At 47.6% G+C, this 17,448-nt stretch overlaps 1 protein-coding gene across 1 annotated transcript; it reads left to right on the top strand.

Moving 5' to 3' along the window:
- Window positions 1–478: 478 nt before the first annotated feature.
- On the top strand, window positions 479–15,632 carry N7520_000372 (uncharacterized protein; the record flags this gene model as incomplete). The annotated part of the gene is made up of 8 exons (XM_057134307.1): window positions 479–4,406; window positions 4,455–4,703; window positions 4,760–4,944; window positions 4,994–7,360; window positions 7,416–8,615; window positions 8,661–10,692; window positions 10,744–15,419; window positions 15,483–15,632. 8 exons carry the CDS (start codon window positions 479–481, stop codon window positions 15,630–15,632), a joined length of 14,787 nt encoding a protein of 4,928 aa, XP_057000243.1.
- Between the last annotated feature and the right edge of the window lie 1,816 nt (window positions 15,633–17,448).

The raw sequence follows: 17,448 nt of genomic DNA on the forward strand, positions 1-17,448 counted from the left end.
TTTTCTGCCCCTCCTTGTCCCCTCCTTATTCCCCCTCCATCACGGACCTCTTTCTGCCGCGAGCAAGTATTGTTCCACTTTAAGCGGCTCCCCCTCCTGCATAACGGCCAAGAGTAGCCACTCACAGTCTTTCTAACAAGCAATCTATAAGCAACATTGCATCATGCTCTTTTGATTCGTGGGTTTCCCAATATGGATGCATTTGCACATTTTCAATATTTTTCTATGGTGGCGCTGTGCGCCATGATCGCTTGACTGGTGGAGACAAGTGGTCATCCATTAAAGTTGGTTTGATCATGGGCCGTTGTCTACATCTGACCAATCCCCCAACGTGTTTTACGAAATGGATAATCTAATCAGTAGATTTAATTGCTCAATCTAGATGCATCGAGTTTATCTGAACTTTGTACAAAGCTTTTCCCCTCGACTTCTTTGACGTGGTTCGTGGACAGCTCATACGAGCATGTTGCATCCCACCATGGATGTTGCAGCCGTACACCACTTGGGCACTTCCCTCCCAAATATTGTTGAGGAACAAGCAAAGTCTGGCTTCCCGATAGAAATGTCCATTTCGGAATTACCTGCCAGGTCTATCGCCAATCCATCTCCCTGCATACTACCAGGTCCGCAACTACTCCATAATCTAGTCTTCACTGGCTCTTCTCATCCAAGTCACTCCAATCATGCCATTGAGTTTCTAGCTGCCGATGGAAGCGTTCGCTGCTTGTCATACAAGTCTCTTGATTGGCTATCTTCCAACCTGGCAGCCAAGATTTCTCTTGCTGCGACATCCAGATCTGATGGCACAAAGATGGTGGTTCCCGTACTTCTACCACAGTCTTTGGAGCTATACATTACGTGGCTGGCGATCCTGAAGGCAGGTGGTGCCTTTTGCCCATTGAACACCGATGCGCCACCTGAGCGGATAGAATTTATTCTGCAAGATGTCGCGGCCTCGGTGGTGGTCACAAACGGCGCGCTGGTCGCCCGGATACCCCAGAATGCATCGGTAGCCGTGATAGATACAGATGAGGTCCAGGACGAGCCAACTCTTGACCTTCCACAATTCGAGGTCAGGCCGTCGGATCTGGCGTATGTGATGTACACATCTGGTTCCACTGGTCGTCCCAAAGGTGTGGGGATATCACATCTGGCGGCCACTCAATCCTTGCTGGCCCACAATGACCTGATACCCTCATTCAATCGATTCTTGCAATTTGCATCCCCCACATTCGACGTCTCTGTGTTTGAAGTGTTTTTCCCCTTCATGCGAGGTGCGACCCTCATCGGCTCCGAGAGAGAGAACATGCTTCTCGATATCTCCCATGTCATGACCGTGATGGAAGTTGATGCCGCCGAGTTGACTCCTACCGTAGCGGGAGAGTTGTTGCGCACCCGGGCTGCCGCACCCTCCTTGCGAGTTCTGCTGACAATCGGTGAGATGCTCACCAAGCATGTGATTGAGGAGTTTGGTCAGTCAGAATATTCGGAAGGGATTCTACATGGTATGTATGGTCCAACTGAAGCTGCAATTCACTGTACTGCGGCGACGGCATTCCAGTCCAATGCGCCGGTGAACCTGATTGGCAAACCCTTCAAAACCGTATCTTCCTTTATTATGTCTTTGGAGTCCGATTATTCCACCCAGGAGCCCCAGATTCTTCCAATGGGGGAGATCGGTGAGCTTGTTGTGGGCGGCCCGCAACTGGCAGACGGATACATCAATCGACCGGAAGAAAATGCCAAGGCTTTTATTGACAGCCCATGGTATGGTAGACTCTATCGTACCGGCGACAAAGCTCGAATGTTACCTTCGGGCGAGATTGAGTGTTTTGGTCGCATTTCCAGTGGCCAGGTTAAGTTGCGTGGTCAGCGAATCGAGCTGGGAGAGATTGAACATGTAATTCTCAGAGCGCCGGAGGTTCGAAGTGCTGTGGTCGTCGTGGCTGGCGGCAGTTTGGCGGCGTTTGTCCTGCTCAACGATAAAAGTCTCACCGATCGCCATCTCCGCGACATCTGCCGTCAGTGGCTACCTCGTTTCATGGTCCCGGGCGAGTTTATTTTGGTCGATCAATTCCCCCAGCTCCCGTCGGGCAAAATTGACCGCAAGGCACTAGAAGCCGATTTCGCTCGTCGCCGCGCCGTTGTACAGTCTGTTGATCAACAGAAATTACGAGATGAGCTTGAGGAGACAATTGCATCGTGTGTCACCGATGTTCTAGGCAGACAGCTTCCGTCAACAGACAGTCTGGTAGCAAGTGGTCTCGACTCGCTAGCCGCGATCCGATTGGCCTCGCATCTCCTGGATGCCGGTATCCGTCTAGACGTGGCGCAATTGTTAAACGCCGATTGCATCGATGAGGTTTGGCAGCTTGCCAAAGAAATCGAGACCACAAAACCATCCGGGGATACGCAAGCCGGTCTTTGCAGGATTCGTCAATTAGTTGCGAGTGCGGGAGCAGCCAGAATTGTATCTCTGGGATTGGACTCACAGGTGATTGACGTGCAACCAACCACCCATATTCAGCAGGCAATGATACTGGAAACGGTTCGACATGCCAAAGCATACTGTAACTGGGTTGAATTGGAATTTCAACCCTCAGTCAACTCAACATCTGTTCAGGATGCATTCGTCAAACTGTTGGACCGAAATCCGCTCTTGAGATCTGGCTTTGTGGAGATCGGCCTGAAGGACCATGCATTTGCCCGCTTTACCTGGAATGCAGTTGATGAACAGCTCATTCAAAGACGTGATGTCTTTGACTACGACCTCTCCTTGCTTACAGAGCATGATCTTCTTAATCCTTTACGGATTCAGTTCAAAGAAACAAAAGATGGTCTCCGGGTCTTAATTCATATTCATCATGCATTATACGACGGGTGGTCTTGGCAGTTGATCCTGAAAGACCTCCATCGAATCTTACTGGGAGAGGAAACTCCCCCAAGACCTGCATACAATATATTGTCGGACTTCTTTATTGAGCACAAACTCAGCGAGAAAGCTACTGAAACGTCTCTTTTTTGGCGTGATCAGTTGCAAGGTTTCTCTCCTACCCCTCTTCCCAATTTCCATGGTAAAACGGACCTCGCACCAGGTACGCGGGAGGTCACTTGTGTGCTCGACATCTCTGTGCCAAAACTTAACGAGGTGTCGCAGCATCTGTTAGTGGGCCGGCAGACCATTTTCCAAGCTGCATTTACTTCCATTCTTTCTTCGTATATCGGGTCCCATGACGTGGTCTTCGGTACTGTTTTCTCGGGTCGTACCTTGCCAGTCAAGGGTATCGAGACGGTCATTGGGCCATGTATTCGTACACTGCCAACACGCATGAACCTCGACAAGATGAAAAATGTATCAGACCTTCTCCTCGCAATTCAGAACATGAATCGAAAATCTCTTGAACATGGCAATCTTCCTCTTCAGGACATCAAAAAGATATCTGGTATTGACTTTGATCAGCAACTCTTTGACACTGCCCTGGTGTGGCAGGAAAGTGTCTGGACCAATGACAATGAAAATGGCCAGTTCCACGAAGTTGACACGGCAGAGTTTCTGGAGTTTGTGCTCCTATTGGAGTTTGAGCCTAGAGGAGACAAAATCCACGCCAGGGCGACTTACCAAAATGCTATCTTCCCACCCGAGCAGGTACAAACTCTTCTGAAACAGGTAGACTTGGTGGCATCGATTCTCATCGATTCTCCGACGCTTTCAATCAATGAAGTCAATGACAATCTGCCCCTGTCAACATTATCAATTCTCAATCCTAATCCCGAGACTCAGAGAAATCGATCGAGCCTTGTGACTGGAGCTGAGACGATTGCCTTCATTGATCCGAATCGAACAGCAATCGAAATTCTGCTTTCAACTGAAGAATCTACACCTCCAGAGATTCATAGTATCACATATGGTCAATTGAACTCTCGAGCCAATCGCCTTGCTAATTGCCTGGTCCAGCAGGGGTTGACAAGGGGCAATTTGGCTGCAATGTATCTCGACAGATCGATCGATTCCTACATTTCCATCCTAGCGATCGCTAAGATTGGAGCTGGATTGTTGCCTCTGACCGATCGGACATCCTCACATGAGATGAAATCAATACGGGCAGCTTCTGATGTGCAACCATGGATCATTCGATCATCTAAATCCCACAACGATGTATCAGTGCTCTTGCATTCAGGCTCAAAGATCTTCCTGCCTAGCTCTTTGGATGATTACCTTGATGATAATCTTCTCACGACTCACGACTCCTTTTACATTGTTTGTGCTAGCGAAGGAACAGAAAACGACTTAACGAATCTTGCACATCTTTCCTACCATGACCTACAAAGTCATATCAATGTACTGGCGGATTCCTACCCCACCGCGGCGGGATCAAAACTTCTCCAGACTTCTTCACAGCTCCATGGTATGCGTGCTCCCTCTAGTATCATACCAATCCGCTGACAAGATATAGCATCAATCATTGAGAGTTTCTTCGCCTGGCACATGGGAATTACCCTGTGTATCGCACCGAATGAGGGTCTGGCGAGAATTCCCTGCTCCATCATCAATAAAATGAACATCACCCATCTTCATTTGACACCCACGTTGGCCTCTCGCCTAACTCCTGAGGATGTTCCGGGCGTTCGATTCCTGCTTACATCCGGGGAATCACTGACAGCTAGAGTGCGCCAAAACTGGGCTGGTAAAGGACTTTATCATGGTATGTATAGATGTTGCGAAATGGTCCTACATTATTGGAACTAATAATAATTGAAGGCTACGATACTCCTGGCTTGTCCGGCTTTTGCACCTTATATTCCAATTTCGAAAGCTCAAATTCTCTTGAAAACATCGGTACACCGCTAAAGAACACTTCTGTGATGATTGTGTCGGAATCACCCTCAATGAAGATGGTTCCACGCGGTGCAGTTGGAGAATTATGCTTCGGAGGGGAGCAAGTTGTGGGTTTTGGTACTGTATGCTTCTTCAATCGCTAATTATTCGATATAGGGGCGCACATTTTCTGATTTGAACGATGCGCTTGGTAGCCGTTTCATCAATCATTCGCAATTTGGTCGATTTTACAGGACTGGTGATTATGGCAGACTTCTTCCTGATGGATCTATTCTGGTTGTTCCCCGGCATGATCAGGGGGTAGCCTTTGAGAAAATCTATCATGTTATCATGTCTTTGAACTTTGTTGAAGATGCCGTGAGTATGATCTTGAGCAACGCTCGCACTAATCAGCAGCAACTGGTTACTGCCTGGGTTCCTTCGGAGCGTCTCAAAGACCCATCGGACTCTGAGAAAATCTTTCTTTTGACTAAAGATATTTTCGAAGAACTTAGCAAAAGGCTCCCCACATCTGCAATTCCTTCTCTTATCATTCCAATGGAAAAATTGCCTATGACTGAGTCTTACAAGACTGATCATTTCATGATCAGGGAAAAAATCAAGGCAATAAGCTCAGACAGACTCGCAGCATTTTCTCGCGGCGGTGCTGACGATTCTGATGACGATCTCACTGATACTGAGAAGACTATTGCAGTCGCCTTATCAGCAGTGACTGGACTTGACCAACAGAATATCAACAGAAACACGTCATTCTATAAGCTGGGATTAGATTCTCTATCTGCTATTGCATTTTCGCGAAAACTACAGGATTCAGGATGTGGAAGACTTGCTGTCTCTACAATTTTGCGCCATAGCTCCGTTGCACAGCTAGCGACTGTTGTTGGGATCACGAATTGCCACCAGCCTCAGCAACCGGCCCTGCAAAGTGACGCCACATTCATATTTGATGAGAGCTTTATTGTTGGAATCAAAAATGATTTCCAGGATGAGAACACTTCTGTCCAAGGTGTTTATCCATGCACGCCACTGCAGGAAGCAATGTTGGCAGCCAAGTCTGATATGAATTCGGCATACTTCAATCATATATTGCTTCGTGTCAACGCCGATGTCAGAGCCTTGGAGAGCGCATGGAATCAGATGCTGGATCGGCATGAAATTCTCAGAACCTGCTTTAGACCAAACAAGGATAAGCGATTTGCATTTGCGCAAATCGTTCTAGACAAGGTAGATCTACCTTGGTCTTGCCTTGAAACATCTTCCCACCGTCTCAGTGAGGAAATTGCAAAGAAGAAATTAGAGTTTGAACGCCAGTCGCCAGTCAATGGCAAAGTTCCATACTCGTTGACTATTCTCACAGAGGCCTCCACACAAAATACGTATTTTCTCTTGTCAATTCATCACGCCTTGTACGATGGTGAAGGCATAGCGCAGCTGTTGCAGGGAATTCAGCTTGCTCTCTCGGGCCAGGAATTGCCCAAAACTCAACCCTTTCACAAATTCATTGAATATATGGCTTCTGTTGGTTCTGGTGAATCTGACCAATTTTGGGATCGCTACCTCGCTGGGGTGACACCAACACTCTTGCCCATCCCTGAAGGAAATCAGGTCTTAATAAATTCCTCCACCTCAGAGCAGATCCATCTGAATTTCAGCGACTCTCTCGCGTCGTTTAAGCAACAGTGCAAAGAACTGTCCGTGGCGCCTTTGAATGTCTTTCATGCCTCTTGGGCAAGGCTACTAGCTTTGCACTCCAGCTCTTCCGATGTCTGCTTTGGCAATGTTTTCGGTTGTCGAACCATCCCCTTGGATGGCGTGGATAGCATAGTTGGGCCCTGCTTCAACACACTCCCCATGAGAGTCAAAATGTCTCCGGCGTCAACAAATGCGGATATCATGAAGCTATTCCAGAAGCACAACAGTGATATTTTACCTCACCAACTTACCTCTTTACGTCACATTCAAAGGCGTGTCTTACATGGAGGCTCTCAGCTCTTCGATACTTTGGTAATTCTTCAGCAGAGCAAAACCGACTTGGACCCACGTTATTGGGAACTTCTTCAAGACGAAGGAAATATGGGATTTCCTCTAATCTGTGAGATTATTCCCGATGAGAACCAAAATAGCATCTCGATATGTCTCCATTTCCGCACATCATTCCTAACGCAGAACGTGGCGAGGAGCCTCGCACAAGGATTTTTGGCGCTCGTTGAGCACACGGTGCAATATCCATCGGCACAAGCTTCCGACAAGGGATCTATAGGGGCCATTATTGCTCCTATATTCGAGACGAGAGAAATTCGGAAACTTGTCTCTATTCAACAATCATCGGGAAAGACTCCTCAATGGTCTGACCATGAAGATACACTTCGAGACATTGTCTGCGATTTTGCAGGTATTGAGACGGAAGCTGTCTCACTGCATACCACCATCTTCCAACTCGGACTCGACAGCATCCATGCTGTTCAAATTTCTGGGAGACTCCGTAAACTGGGATACAAAATCTCGGCAGGTGACATTCTTGAGGTAAGTCTTTTTCCTTGGAACTTCGTGTAACTGATGAGTTGACCTCTCAAAACAGGCTGCTTCACTTGACAAGATCGCGTCGCTTCTTGATACCAGCAGAAAAGATTCCCATGAAGATGAATTTGACTTTTCCTCTTTTGAGAATCAACACCTTCGATCTGTCTGTGAGCAATTCGGCATATCTTCTCACACAGTGCAGGCTTTGCGACCTTGCACCCCTGTTCAAAATGGGATGTTGGCCCTTTTCATGCATTCCCATGGGAAAACATACTTGAATCGCATGGCGTTGAACTTTTCGAGGCCGCTGGACAAGGCTTTGTTGAAGGAGGCTTGGATAAAGGTGATGGCCCATCATGATATGCTCCGAACTGGTTTCGTTCAACTAGGCGATCCAAAATATCCGTTTGCCATGATTACTTACAAGAAAGGTCTTGAGATCCCATGGAATGAACTAGCAGAATCTGATACAGATAAACCCAATGATCAAGAGCAGCAAATCTTTGACAATCTTTGCCGACCTCCATGGCAAATCACCATCGAGGCCTCCGACGAGCTGACCACTGTTCATTTCTCTGCTCTTCATGCTATCTATGATGCACAATCTCTGGAATCAATATTTTCCGATGTGTTGACAGCTTATGAAGAGCGGGCCCTGGCTGAGACCAGCCCCATCGAAAGCACTCTCGGTCCGATTTTGATTGAGAGCCAAACGCAAAACCAATCTGCCGAGAATTTCTGGCAAGAGCTTGCCCCGGAAGTTCATCCATCCAAATTTCCAGACCTGAATCCCATTCGCATCGAAAGAAAAAAATTGATGAGCAACTCCATCCGTTCCTCACGGTCGCTCAATGCTCTTGAGGCTCGCTGTCGCGATTTAGGTGTCACACTGCAAGCAGCTGGACAAGCAGCATGGGCTCGACTACTCTCTGCATATACGGGTGAACAGAGTGTCACCTTTGGTACCGTCCTTTCTGGTCGTAATCTGTCGGCAGCAGCGCAGAAGGCAGTTTTCCCATGTCTCGTGACAGTCCCATCCCCTCAACGCATTCAAGGAAGCAATAAGGATTTGCTGGTTCGCATTCTGAAGAGAAATGCTTCTTTGATCAAGAATCAATTCACCCCGCTGGCACAAATTCAGCGCTGGCTTGGAAGCGATGAACCTCTGTTCGACACACTTTTTGTCTATCAAAAGTTCAAGTCACACCCAAGTAACTCCAAATCTTGGGAAGTTGTTGACGAGGAAACAAGAATTGACGTATGTTTGCCATAAGGCTTATAGACAACATGCTAATCCTGGTAGTACCCTATTTCCATTGAACTGGTTCCACTTTCGACCGATCTCGACATCCGAATCAGCTATAGGAACGACATTGTTCCCCAGGAGCAAGCCATGATTCTTCTGAATCAATATGACAAAATATTGGAGCAAACACTCTTCTCCCCAAATTCAAACTCGGATGACTACCTATTTCTCGAAAACCCGTTGTTATCCATAACTCCAGCCAAGGAGAAAGCCTTGCCCACATCGGTATCTTTGCTGCATCAATTCGTCGAGGACAACGCCACCAAGGTCCCAGAAAAGACTGCTTTTGAGTTTGCATTCGGTGCCGACGTAGAAAATATTCAAAAGAAGACATGGTCCTACCAGCAGTTAAACGAGGATGGCAACCGAATTGCTCATTTCTTGCAGAGCAAGGGTGTTGACCCGGGTGGAATGGTCGCCATTTGTTTCGATAAGTGTGCGGAGGCATCTATTGCTATACTAGGAATTCTCAAAGCTGGCTGTGCATACTTGGCCATCGATCCCTCCGCTCCTATTTCTCGCAAGCAGTTCATCATGGAGGATTCAGACTCCAAAATCCTGCTTTGCAGTCTGCCGAAAAAACTGGAGCTTGACGGCCTGTCCGGTGTGGAAATTCACGCACTAGATGAGCCTGGTGTATACCAAGACTTTCCCTGTGAGCCTCCAGTGCTCTCTCGCAAAATACAACCAAACGATACATGTTATTGTCTGTACACCTCTGGGACAACTGGCACGCCAAAGGGCTGCGAAATTACTCATGACAATGCCGTTCAGGCCATGCTGGCATTTCAAAGGTTGTTTTCGCCACACTGGGATGAAGACTCTCGTTGGCTACAATTTGCGTCCTTCCATTTTGACGTCAGTGTCCTTGAACAGTATTGGAGCTGGAGCGTTGGAATTTGTGTCACTTCTTGTCCACGGGATCTTCTTTTCGAAGATTTGCCAGGAACGATTCAAAAGCTCCAAATCACACACATTGATCTGACACCCAGCTTGGCAAGATTGGTACACCCAGATCAGGTCCCTTCCCTCTGTCGAGGAGTATTTATCACTGGTGGAGAGGCCCTGAAGCAAGAAATTCTCGATGCCTGGGGGCACCATGGGGTTATTTACAATGGATACGGTCCGACCGAAGTCACCATCGGCTGCACTATGCTTCCCCGAATGCGCGCCAATGATAAGCCCTCCAATATTGGGCCCCAGTTTGAAAATGTCGGTTCCTATGTTTTCCGCCCAGGAACATCCACGCCTGTTTTGCGCGGCGGTCTCGGCGAGCTTTGTGTCTCCGGCCCACTTGTTGGGAAAGGTTACCTGAACAGGGCAGAGCTGACGAGAGAGCGGTTCCAAGACCTGCCTGAATATGAAGATCGTATATATCGAACAGGTGACCTGGTCAGAATTCTATGCGATGACAGTTTCCAATTTCTCGGCCGGATTGATGACCAGGTCAAATTGCGCGGACAAAGACTCGAGATTGGAGAGATCAACGAAGTCGTCAAACAAGCAACATCCGAGTTAAATGAAATTGCTACACTGGTCGTCAAGCATCCAAAGCAGTCCAAAGACCAGCTCGTCTCTTTCGTTACCAAGTTAGGTACCGATAAGAAGTCTCGCTCTGTCGAGATCGATACCTCCGATGACAATGGCTTATTCCTATCAACCATAAAGGCGGCCTGCCATGCGCACCTCCCAGGATACATGGTACCTACACATATCATCCCACTAACTCGCTTCCCTCTGTCTGCAAATAACAAAGCCGATATGAAGGTCTTGAAGAGCCTCTACCAGGAGCTTTCTTTGGATGACATTCAAGCATTGACTGCGATGGCTACCAATCAAACAGTGAAAGATGCACGCGAAGATGAGATCATCGCTGCGCTATCAAATTTCATTGGATCTACAGATTCTGCTATATCGTCATGGTCAAGTATCTACGAATTGGGTCTTGATTCCATCTCGGTTATTTCCTTTTCTAGGACTCTGAGAGATAGTGGGTTCCCCCATGCTCAGCCATCCTTGATAATGAAGTGTAAGCTATATGCCTTTCTACACAGTGAATCTCTATCTAACGCTTACCAAGATCCCACTATCGCCGGTATGGCGTCAGCCCTACGGGAATCCCCAACCGTCTCCCCTTTAAAGGAGAATCTTCACCAAAATGCAAAGCAAGTCATTCAAGCCTTTGCTCACAAGCATTTTCATGCCATCGTTGGAAGTATCGGAACCATCGAGAGTGATGTCCAACAGATTTCGCCTTGCACGCCGCTCCAGGAAGGAATAATTTATCACTTCCTGTCGAGCCCTGCACCCATGTATTGCTCTTCTTTCAGCTTTGAGTTGAACCCTTCTATTGATTTGAATAAATTGAAGGCAAGCTGGGAGCAGGCGCAATGTCAAGTTCAAATGTTGCGAGCGCGATTTTCACCTTCTCCTGATGGCTATGCTCAAGTCATTCTCAAGAAAGATATGCTTCCGTGGTTCCACATGGATGTTGCATTCGATGGGGCAATGGAAAGTGCCCGAAAAGAGCAGCTAAATAGATGGGTTGTTGATCTTTGCAGCCTTTCCACGAGGCTTTGGGAGGTAGGAATAATCACCTCTCCTGAGAAGTCGATCATGTGTCTCAATATATTTCACGCTCTATATGATGGGAACAGCTTGGGCCTTCTTCTTGACTTGGTTGCTGATATTTATCACGGTCAACCCAATCCCCTTGCGAATACTCCGGAGTTCCTTGATGTGTTACATCTGGGTCCTCTTTGCAAAGATCCAGCAGCAGAATCCTTTTGGAGGGAGCATCTTTCAACTTGTCAAGCCCGTCCTCTATTGAACTCCGAGCAAAGCCAGGAAGCCTCATTCGTACATACGTTGCGAATTGATACCACGGACCCTTTGGATCGCTTAAGAAAATCTCTCAACACCACCGAACAAGCCATTCTTCATGCCTGCTGGTTGTTGACGCTTCACCGGAGGTATGCTTTTGTCCCGCCAATTGGTGTTATTGCCTCAGGCCGCACAATCGATACTCCTGGAATTGAAAATGTCATTGGTCCTTTGTTCAACACAATTCCAAGCAATATACAATTTCGTGGGCTGAAATCCTGGGCAGAGGTTGCTCAGCGGTGTCACGAATACCATATTTCTACTATGAAATTCCAATTCACTGCTCTTCGTGACATTGTGAAATGGCTCGGAAGAAATCCTGATGAGCCTCTCTTTGACTGCCTCTTCGTTTTTCAACGAAAAAATTCCGATGAGAAGTCCTCGGCGAGCCATCCGTGGATTCCAATCGACTCAGAGGCCGAGCATGTATATCCTTTGGCCTTTGAAATTGTGCGACAGGGCAACAAACATCTGACCTTAACTCTTGCCGCAAAGAGTCATGCCATGTCCTTTGGGACAGCCCATGAGCTTCTCTCCGATTTTGAGAAGGTCTTGTCTGAATTTTCACAAAACCCCAACCATGAAATGCCTTATCTCAATGGAATTTCGGAAGGAATTCCTACTCAGGTAAATGAATACAAGGTCCAAGAATCCCCCAATCCGCTTGGGGGCGGCGATTCTTCATTCCAATGGACATCGCAAGCTTGCAAAATTCGAGATGTAATTGCAAGTCTTTCTGGGGTAAGCGCAGCTTCAATCCGAGGAGAGACATCTATCTTTGAGGTTGGTCTTGACAGCATCGATGCTATCAAGCTATCATCCAGGTTGAGCAAAGTGGGGATCAAGCTTCCTGTGAGCACCATCATGCGCAGCAGAACAATCAAGGCTTGTGCTTGTCAGCTGGCCGTCTCATATAATGATGAACAGAATGAAACACCTCCATTACTGGGCCAAATTGAACAATCCTTGACTGAATTCCTGAAGAAGGAAGGCCTTTTGCCTCGGGACACCTGTCGTGTTCTCCCAGCCACCCCAATTCAAGAAGCCATGGTCGCGGAAATGACTGCGTCTGATTACCAACATTATTACAATCATGAGGTCCTAAAGATCGAGCCGCATGTTGATCGCAAAAAACTTCAAGAGGCATGGGCAGCCGTTGTCAAAGCTCACCCTATTCTGCGCACATCCTTTGTCGAGATCTGGGATCCCGAGATACCCGCCGCCTACGCTCAAGTTGTTCATAGTGAAGGTATCTTTGATTTTCAAACTGTGCATCTAAATGGGCTCACGGCGGATTCCATAATTGAAGCACAGCGCAAGAGAGCGTCTGCCGAACTCGCAAATCGCCCACTTCTGACAGTCACTGTCACCACTGATAGGGATGATCATTATCTCGTTCTTTCCATTGCACATGCTCTCTATGATGGCTGGTCAATCAATTTGTTGCACGAGGACGTGGCTAGGTCTTATTATGGAGAAGACTGTTCTCGTCCATCTCCCGATGCAATTCTGGAGCAGATCATCGCATCCTCGGGGGAGCAGGCTCTCAAATTTTGGAGAGCAACCCTATCCAACTGCATGCCAGTCCTCTTCCCATCAGTGAATCATTCGGAGGTTGCTTCAACCGTGGTTCACCGTGCAGAGAAGCCATTTTCTGTATCATCCGAGAAGGCTGATGCCTTTTGCAGGCGAAATGGGATCACCATGCAAGCACTTTTGGTCAGCTGCTGGTCTCTTGTCCTAGCTACACATGTCAAGAAGCTAGATGTTGTCTTTGGCCTGGTTTTCTCGGGTCGCAACGTCGCGGATTCCCAAAATGTGATGTTCCCAACCATGAACACTGTGACCATGCGAGTTATTCTACATGGGACCCGTCTGGATCTGGTGAAATATGTTCAAGAGACATTATTGGAGATTTCCGAGTACCAGCATTTCCCATTGCGGCGCGCTAGACCTGACACCAAGTCGCGCCAACTATTTGATACACTGTTCATCTACCAAAAGAGACCGTCAGAAAGTGAACATACCAGGCAGGCCCTCTACAAATCCACCGGAGTGGGTGCATCTGATGTTGAATATCCGGTCTGTGCTGAGATTGAAAGCGTTGGAGAGAGCCTCGTGGGTCGAGTGGCTTGTCGTGGCAGTGTTCTTGGAGAGAAGGATACCCTTAAATTGCTTGAGCAGATGGCACACGTCTTGCTGTCAATTGTTCATCAGCCATTCGAACAGACTGTTGATTTCAGTGGAGAGGCCATGAAAATCTGTGGCTACTTGGTCCCTCAGGAATCCTCCGATGAAGAAGTGGAATCTGGAGTATTGCCTCGGGTGCATGGTCCAAGGGAATGGTCCACTATCGAGTCGAAGATTCGCAGTGTCCTTGCAATTGTGTCTGGAGTACCTGAGAACACAATTGATCCGGGAGCCAATATCTTCCAGCTCGGTTTGGACAGTATCAGTGCCATCAAGGTCGCTGCACTTCTAAAGAAGCAATCTATCAAATTGACTGTCAGCGATATGCTCAAAACGGGCACAATTGAGAAGATGGCGACGGTAGTGGACATCAACCATGCAGATCTCACACCAACGGAGATTGCCAAAGCCCTTGAGAGGTCGCTTGACAATATTCAAACTGCTCCCTTGCTCTCTTCATGTGGCATTAACCTGCAAGAAGTTCAAGGAATAATTCCAGCAACCGCTGGACAGACATATTTCCTGGCAATGAACTCCTTGAACTCAATGGTGTTCTATCCCGAATTCCTCTACTTGTCATCCAGGCAGCTCAGTCAGGAAATTCTCGACAAGGCCTGGTGTCGGCTGATAGAGCAAACTCCTATCCTTCGAACAGCTTTTGTTCCTACCAATGATCCACGAGTGCCGTATATCCAAGCTGTGTTCAAAACCAGTCAATCTCCCATTCGTTGGCACGAAACTCTCGATCATCAACTTGCTACCACAAGTCCTGATCAGGAGTTCGGTTCGGTACCGGTCGCATTGCATGCTTGTCAAACCAGCAAGGGAACAGCGGTTACCTTGAAGATTCACCACGCTCTCTACGATGCAGTCAGTCTGCCGTACATAATGGATGAACTTGCCCAACTTTGCAACAACACGCAGGCTGAATCAAAATCCAACTCGCGCGACATCTCCCAACTTGTGGCTGTTCAGCATGCTTATTCGCCCGTTGGTGTTCGACGCCAATTCTGGGAGAAGTATCTGGATCAAATCGCAATCCAGGGAGTTGGATATTCACGATTGGGTGAGTTTGGCGTTATTCAGCAGCACTACCGACCAGGGCTCGTTTCGAATATGTCCCGGGCTGAGAAGGCCGCGAAGCTTCGGGGCCTCAGTGTCCAATCGATTTTCCTGGCAGTTTATGCTCGACTGCATGCCCAGACATTTGGGGGCTCCGAGGGTCTTGTCGTTGGGTTGTATCTCGCCAATCGGTCTTTCGTCACGGAAGGGCTATCTGGACTTGTTGCTCCTACAGTTAATATTGTTCCACTGCGCCTGGACAATAAATTTCCCGATGGCGATGACTCACTCTTTGCCGCGGCTGAGAAGATCCAGGACGACATCAACCTGATCAGCATGTTTGAGCATTCTTGTGTTTCTCTGGTGGAAATCGCTGAATGGACTGGGGTGCGCATCAACACCTGCGTCAATTTCCTGCGCTTGCCTGAGGTGGAGGACTCCAGCAGCACTGCCACCAATCAGGTGGTCTTCAGATCTCTTGAATTTAGCGATATTGAGGATATTAACGGGGTCAAGGTTTTCAAAGCCAATTCCCTAACTAATGATGACACTGCAGTGCCCGCTGCCACGCAAGCCATGCGGGCCGCTGCTTCATCGGCGGCTATGAAGGATATATTTTGGGTAAGTGATCTATCCTGTTCTCCATGAGTGGTTACAGGTGGATACTAAGGCAATTTCATACAGCCCACGATCGATGTGGAGGCAGCCATCCGAGACGACCGATTGGACTTTGGACTCTTCGCTCCAGAGGCTCGACTGGATCATGATACTGCGATCCAGATGATCGAGAAAATGCAGCAGGGCATGAATACCCTGACTGAGGAAGCTCATTGATTCCCTAGCAACAGCGACCAGTGCTCTGAAGAGCGAGGGGCTTCCTCGTCGCCCTGACGATTGTTTTTGTGAAATTTTGTCATTTTCTCTTTTTTTTGAATATTATTTCCAAGTATTGTAGCTCCTTTCCTGTGCATATATTGCTTTTTTTTTGAGTGCTGATGGAGTTTTGGATGTGTTCGCTTTTCTTTTATTCGATTTCAATAAATCATTTAACGTCTTGCATGTCCAGGGCCAAGTGTGATATAGGGACCCACGGGACGGGACGGGCGGATCCCCGACCTTGACAGGATGAAATTGGCCCCCACTAGAGATAGACATTCAGTGATACATTATAAATACTCCGAAATAATTCATGCTTTCAAATGGTCCACGAATTTTGGGAGCTCAAATGGACTTTCAGGGTTGCCGGAGACTTAGGTATGTCCATGGACGAGACCAAAGGGGCGGAATGGTCGAGATCTCTTCGTTCCTCTACATCATATAGATCAGACTGATGGATCAGATGAGCCATGGCAAGACATGACCAAGAGTAGGTTAGTTGGACTTTGGTGGACTCATGGGAAGCCACCTAAGCAAGGGAGATTTCGCGTGGTTCAAGTTGGAAGAGTTAGTAAGTGGGCCTATCATAGAGTTTATTATGTACTTCCACTCCTTAATTAGGGAGATTTTGAGGGGTTTGAGATGTTTGATGTGTTTGGGGGCTTTGTTTATTTTCTTTTCTTTTCTTTTTGTTTTATTTGGATTTTTGTTTGATTTTCTTTTACCCTTTGGGAACTGGCGAATCGGGGAATCGCATGTTACCATATAATGTGTTAGTTACGGTGGCGTTGTAGATTGGGCGCCAGGGGCAATTTGTTTAATTCCTGCATAAACAAAAAACTCAACTCGCACAAGTTTTCGAGTAACATGATAATCTACTTGATTATCCTTCGATTATCCTCATTTACACATACATTTGGATTTTCTATATGTCTAGACCTGTTTATACTTATGTTGTACCCTTGTGAAAACCCCCCCAATACTTACATAATCCCTTGTTTATGTCACGACGCGTCCCTCCCCGCCGCTAAACCATTTTAGGCATCGGGGATCAACAACGCGGCGCGTTCGGACTCTTTACTTCATCACTTTATCCTCTTCCAACCTTTTTGTCGATACCACATTCCTCGATCACAATCCCACTCCTTTAATATCAAATCATACATCACCTTAATCTCGAAGGTCCTTTTCTCTAGCCCTCAGCATTCTTCGCGCCTCAGCCTCCCCCCCCCCCTCTTCGACCCCACGCGTGGGCTGATCCGATTACCACGAATCCCTAAACGAGGGGGATCTACCCCTTACGCTTCCGTTCTTCTTTGAAACACTGGGAAGAAGAATTTTGCTCTCGATCATTCGCTCTATCAGTATTCTTTCAAGGGTACCGACATCATCTGCGCGAAGTGTCCGTGTGTTCGACTTGAAACATTCCTGCGCGTCTTCTCGTTCAATCGAAAGTGCTGGCATAGGAACCACACTCGTGACGCGCTGTTGTTGCGGTGTCTCCCCGCGCGTGAACGTGATCGGAAGTACTAGCTCCCGGAATTCCCTGGGCCTAGCAATGCGTGGTTGAATGGCCAGCTGCCTTTCCCACTCTTTGTTTCTAAAACTTTGCCACTTTTCAGCGCTTGCGCCTTTTTAGCATTCCAGTGGTCAAAAGAGGGCTGCGTGCCTCATCCTACGACCCTTTTCCTTGACTCACTTCCCCCCTCGAAGGGACCCATTTTATTTCCCTCCCGTCGCGTCACAAGCGCCGTGGAGGGTTGGCGTTTTCGCA

This window comes from Penicillium odoratum (genome assembly GCF_028828045.1).
Source record: "Penicillium odoratum strain IBT 22623 chromosome Unknown utg000001l_segment0_segment0, whole genome shotgun sequence".
Taxonomy (NCBI): domain Eukaryota; kingdom Fungi; phylum Ascomycota; class Eurotiomycetes; order Eurotiales; family Aspergillaceae; genus Penicillium; species Penicillium odoratum.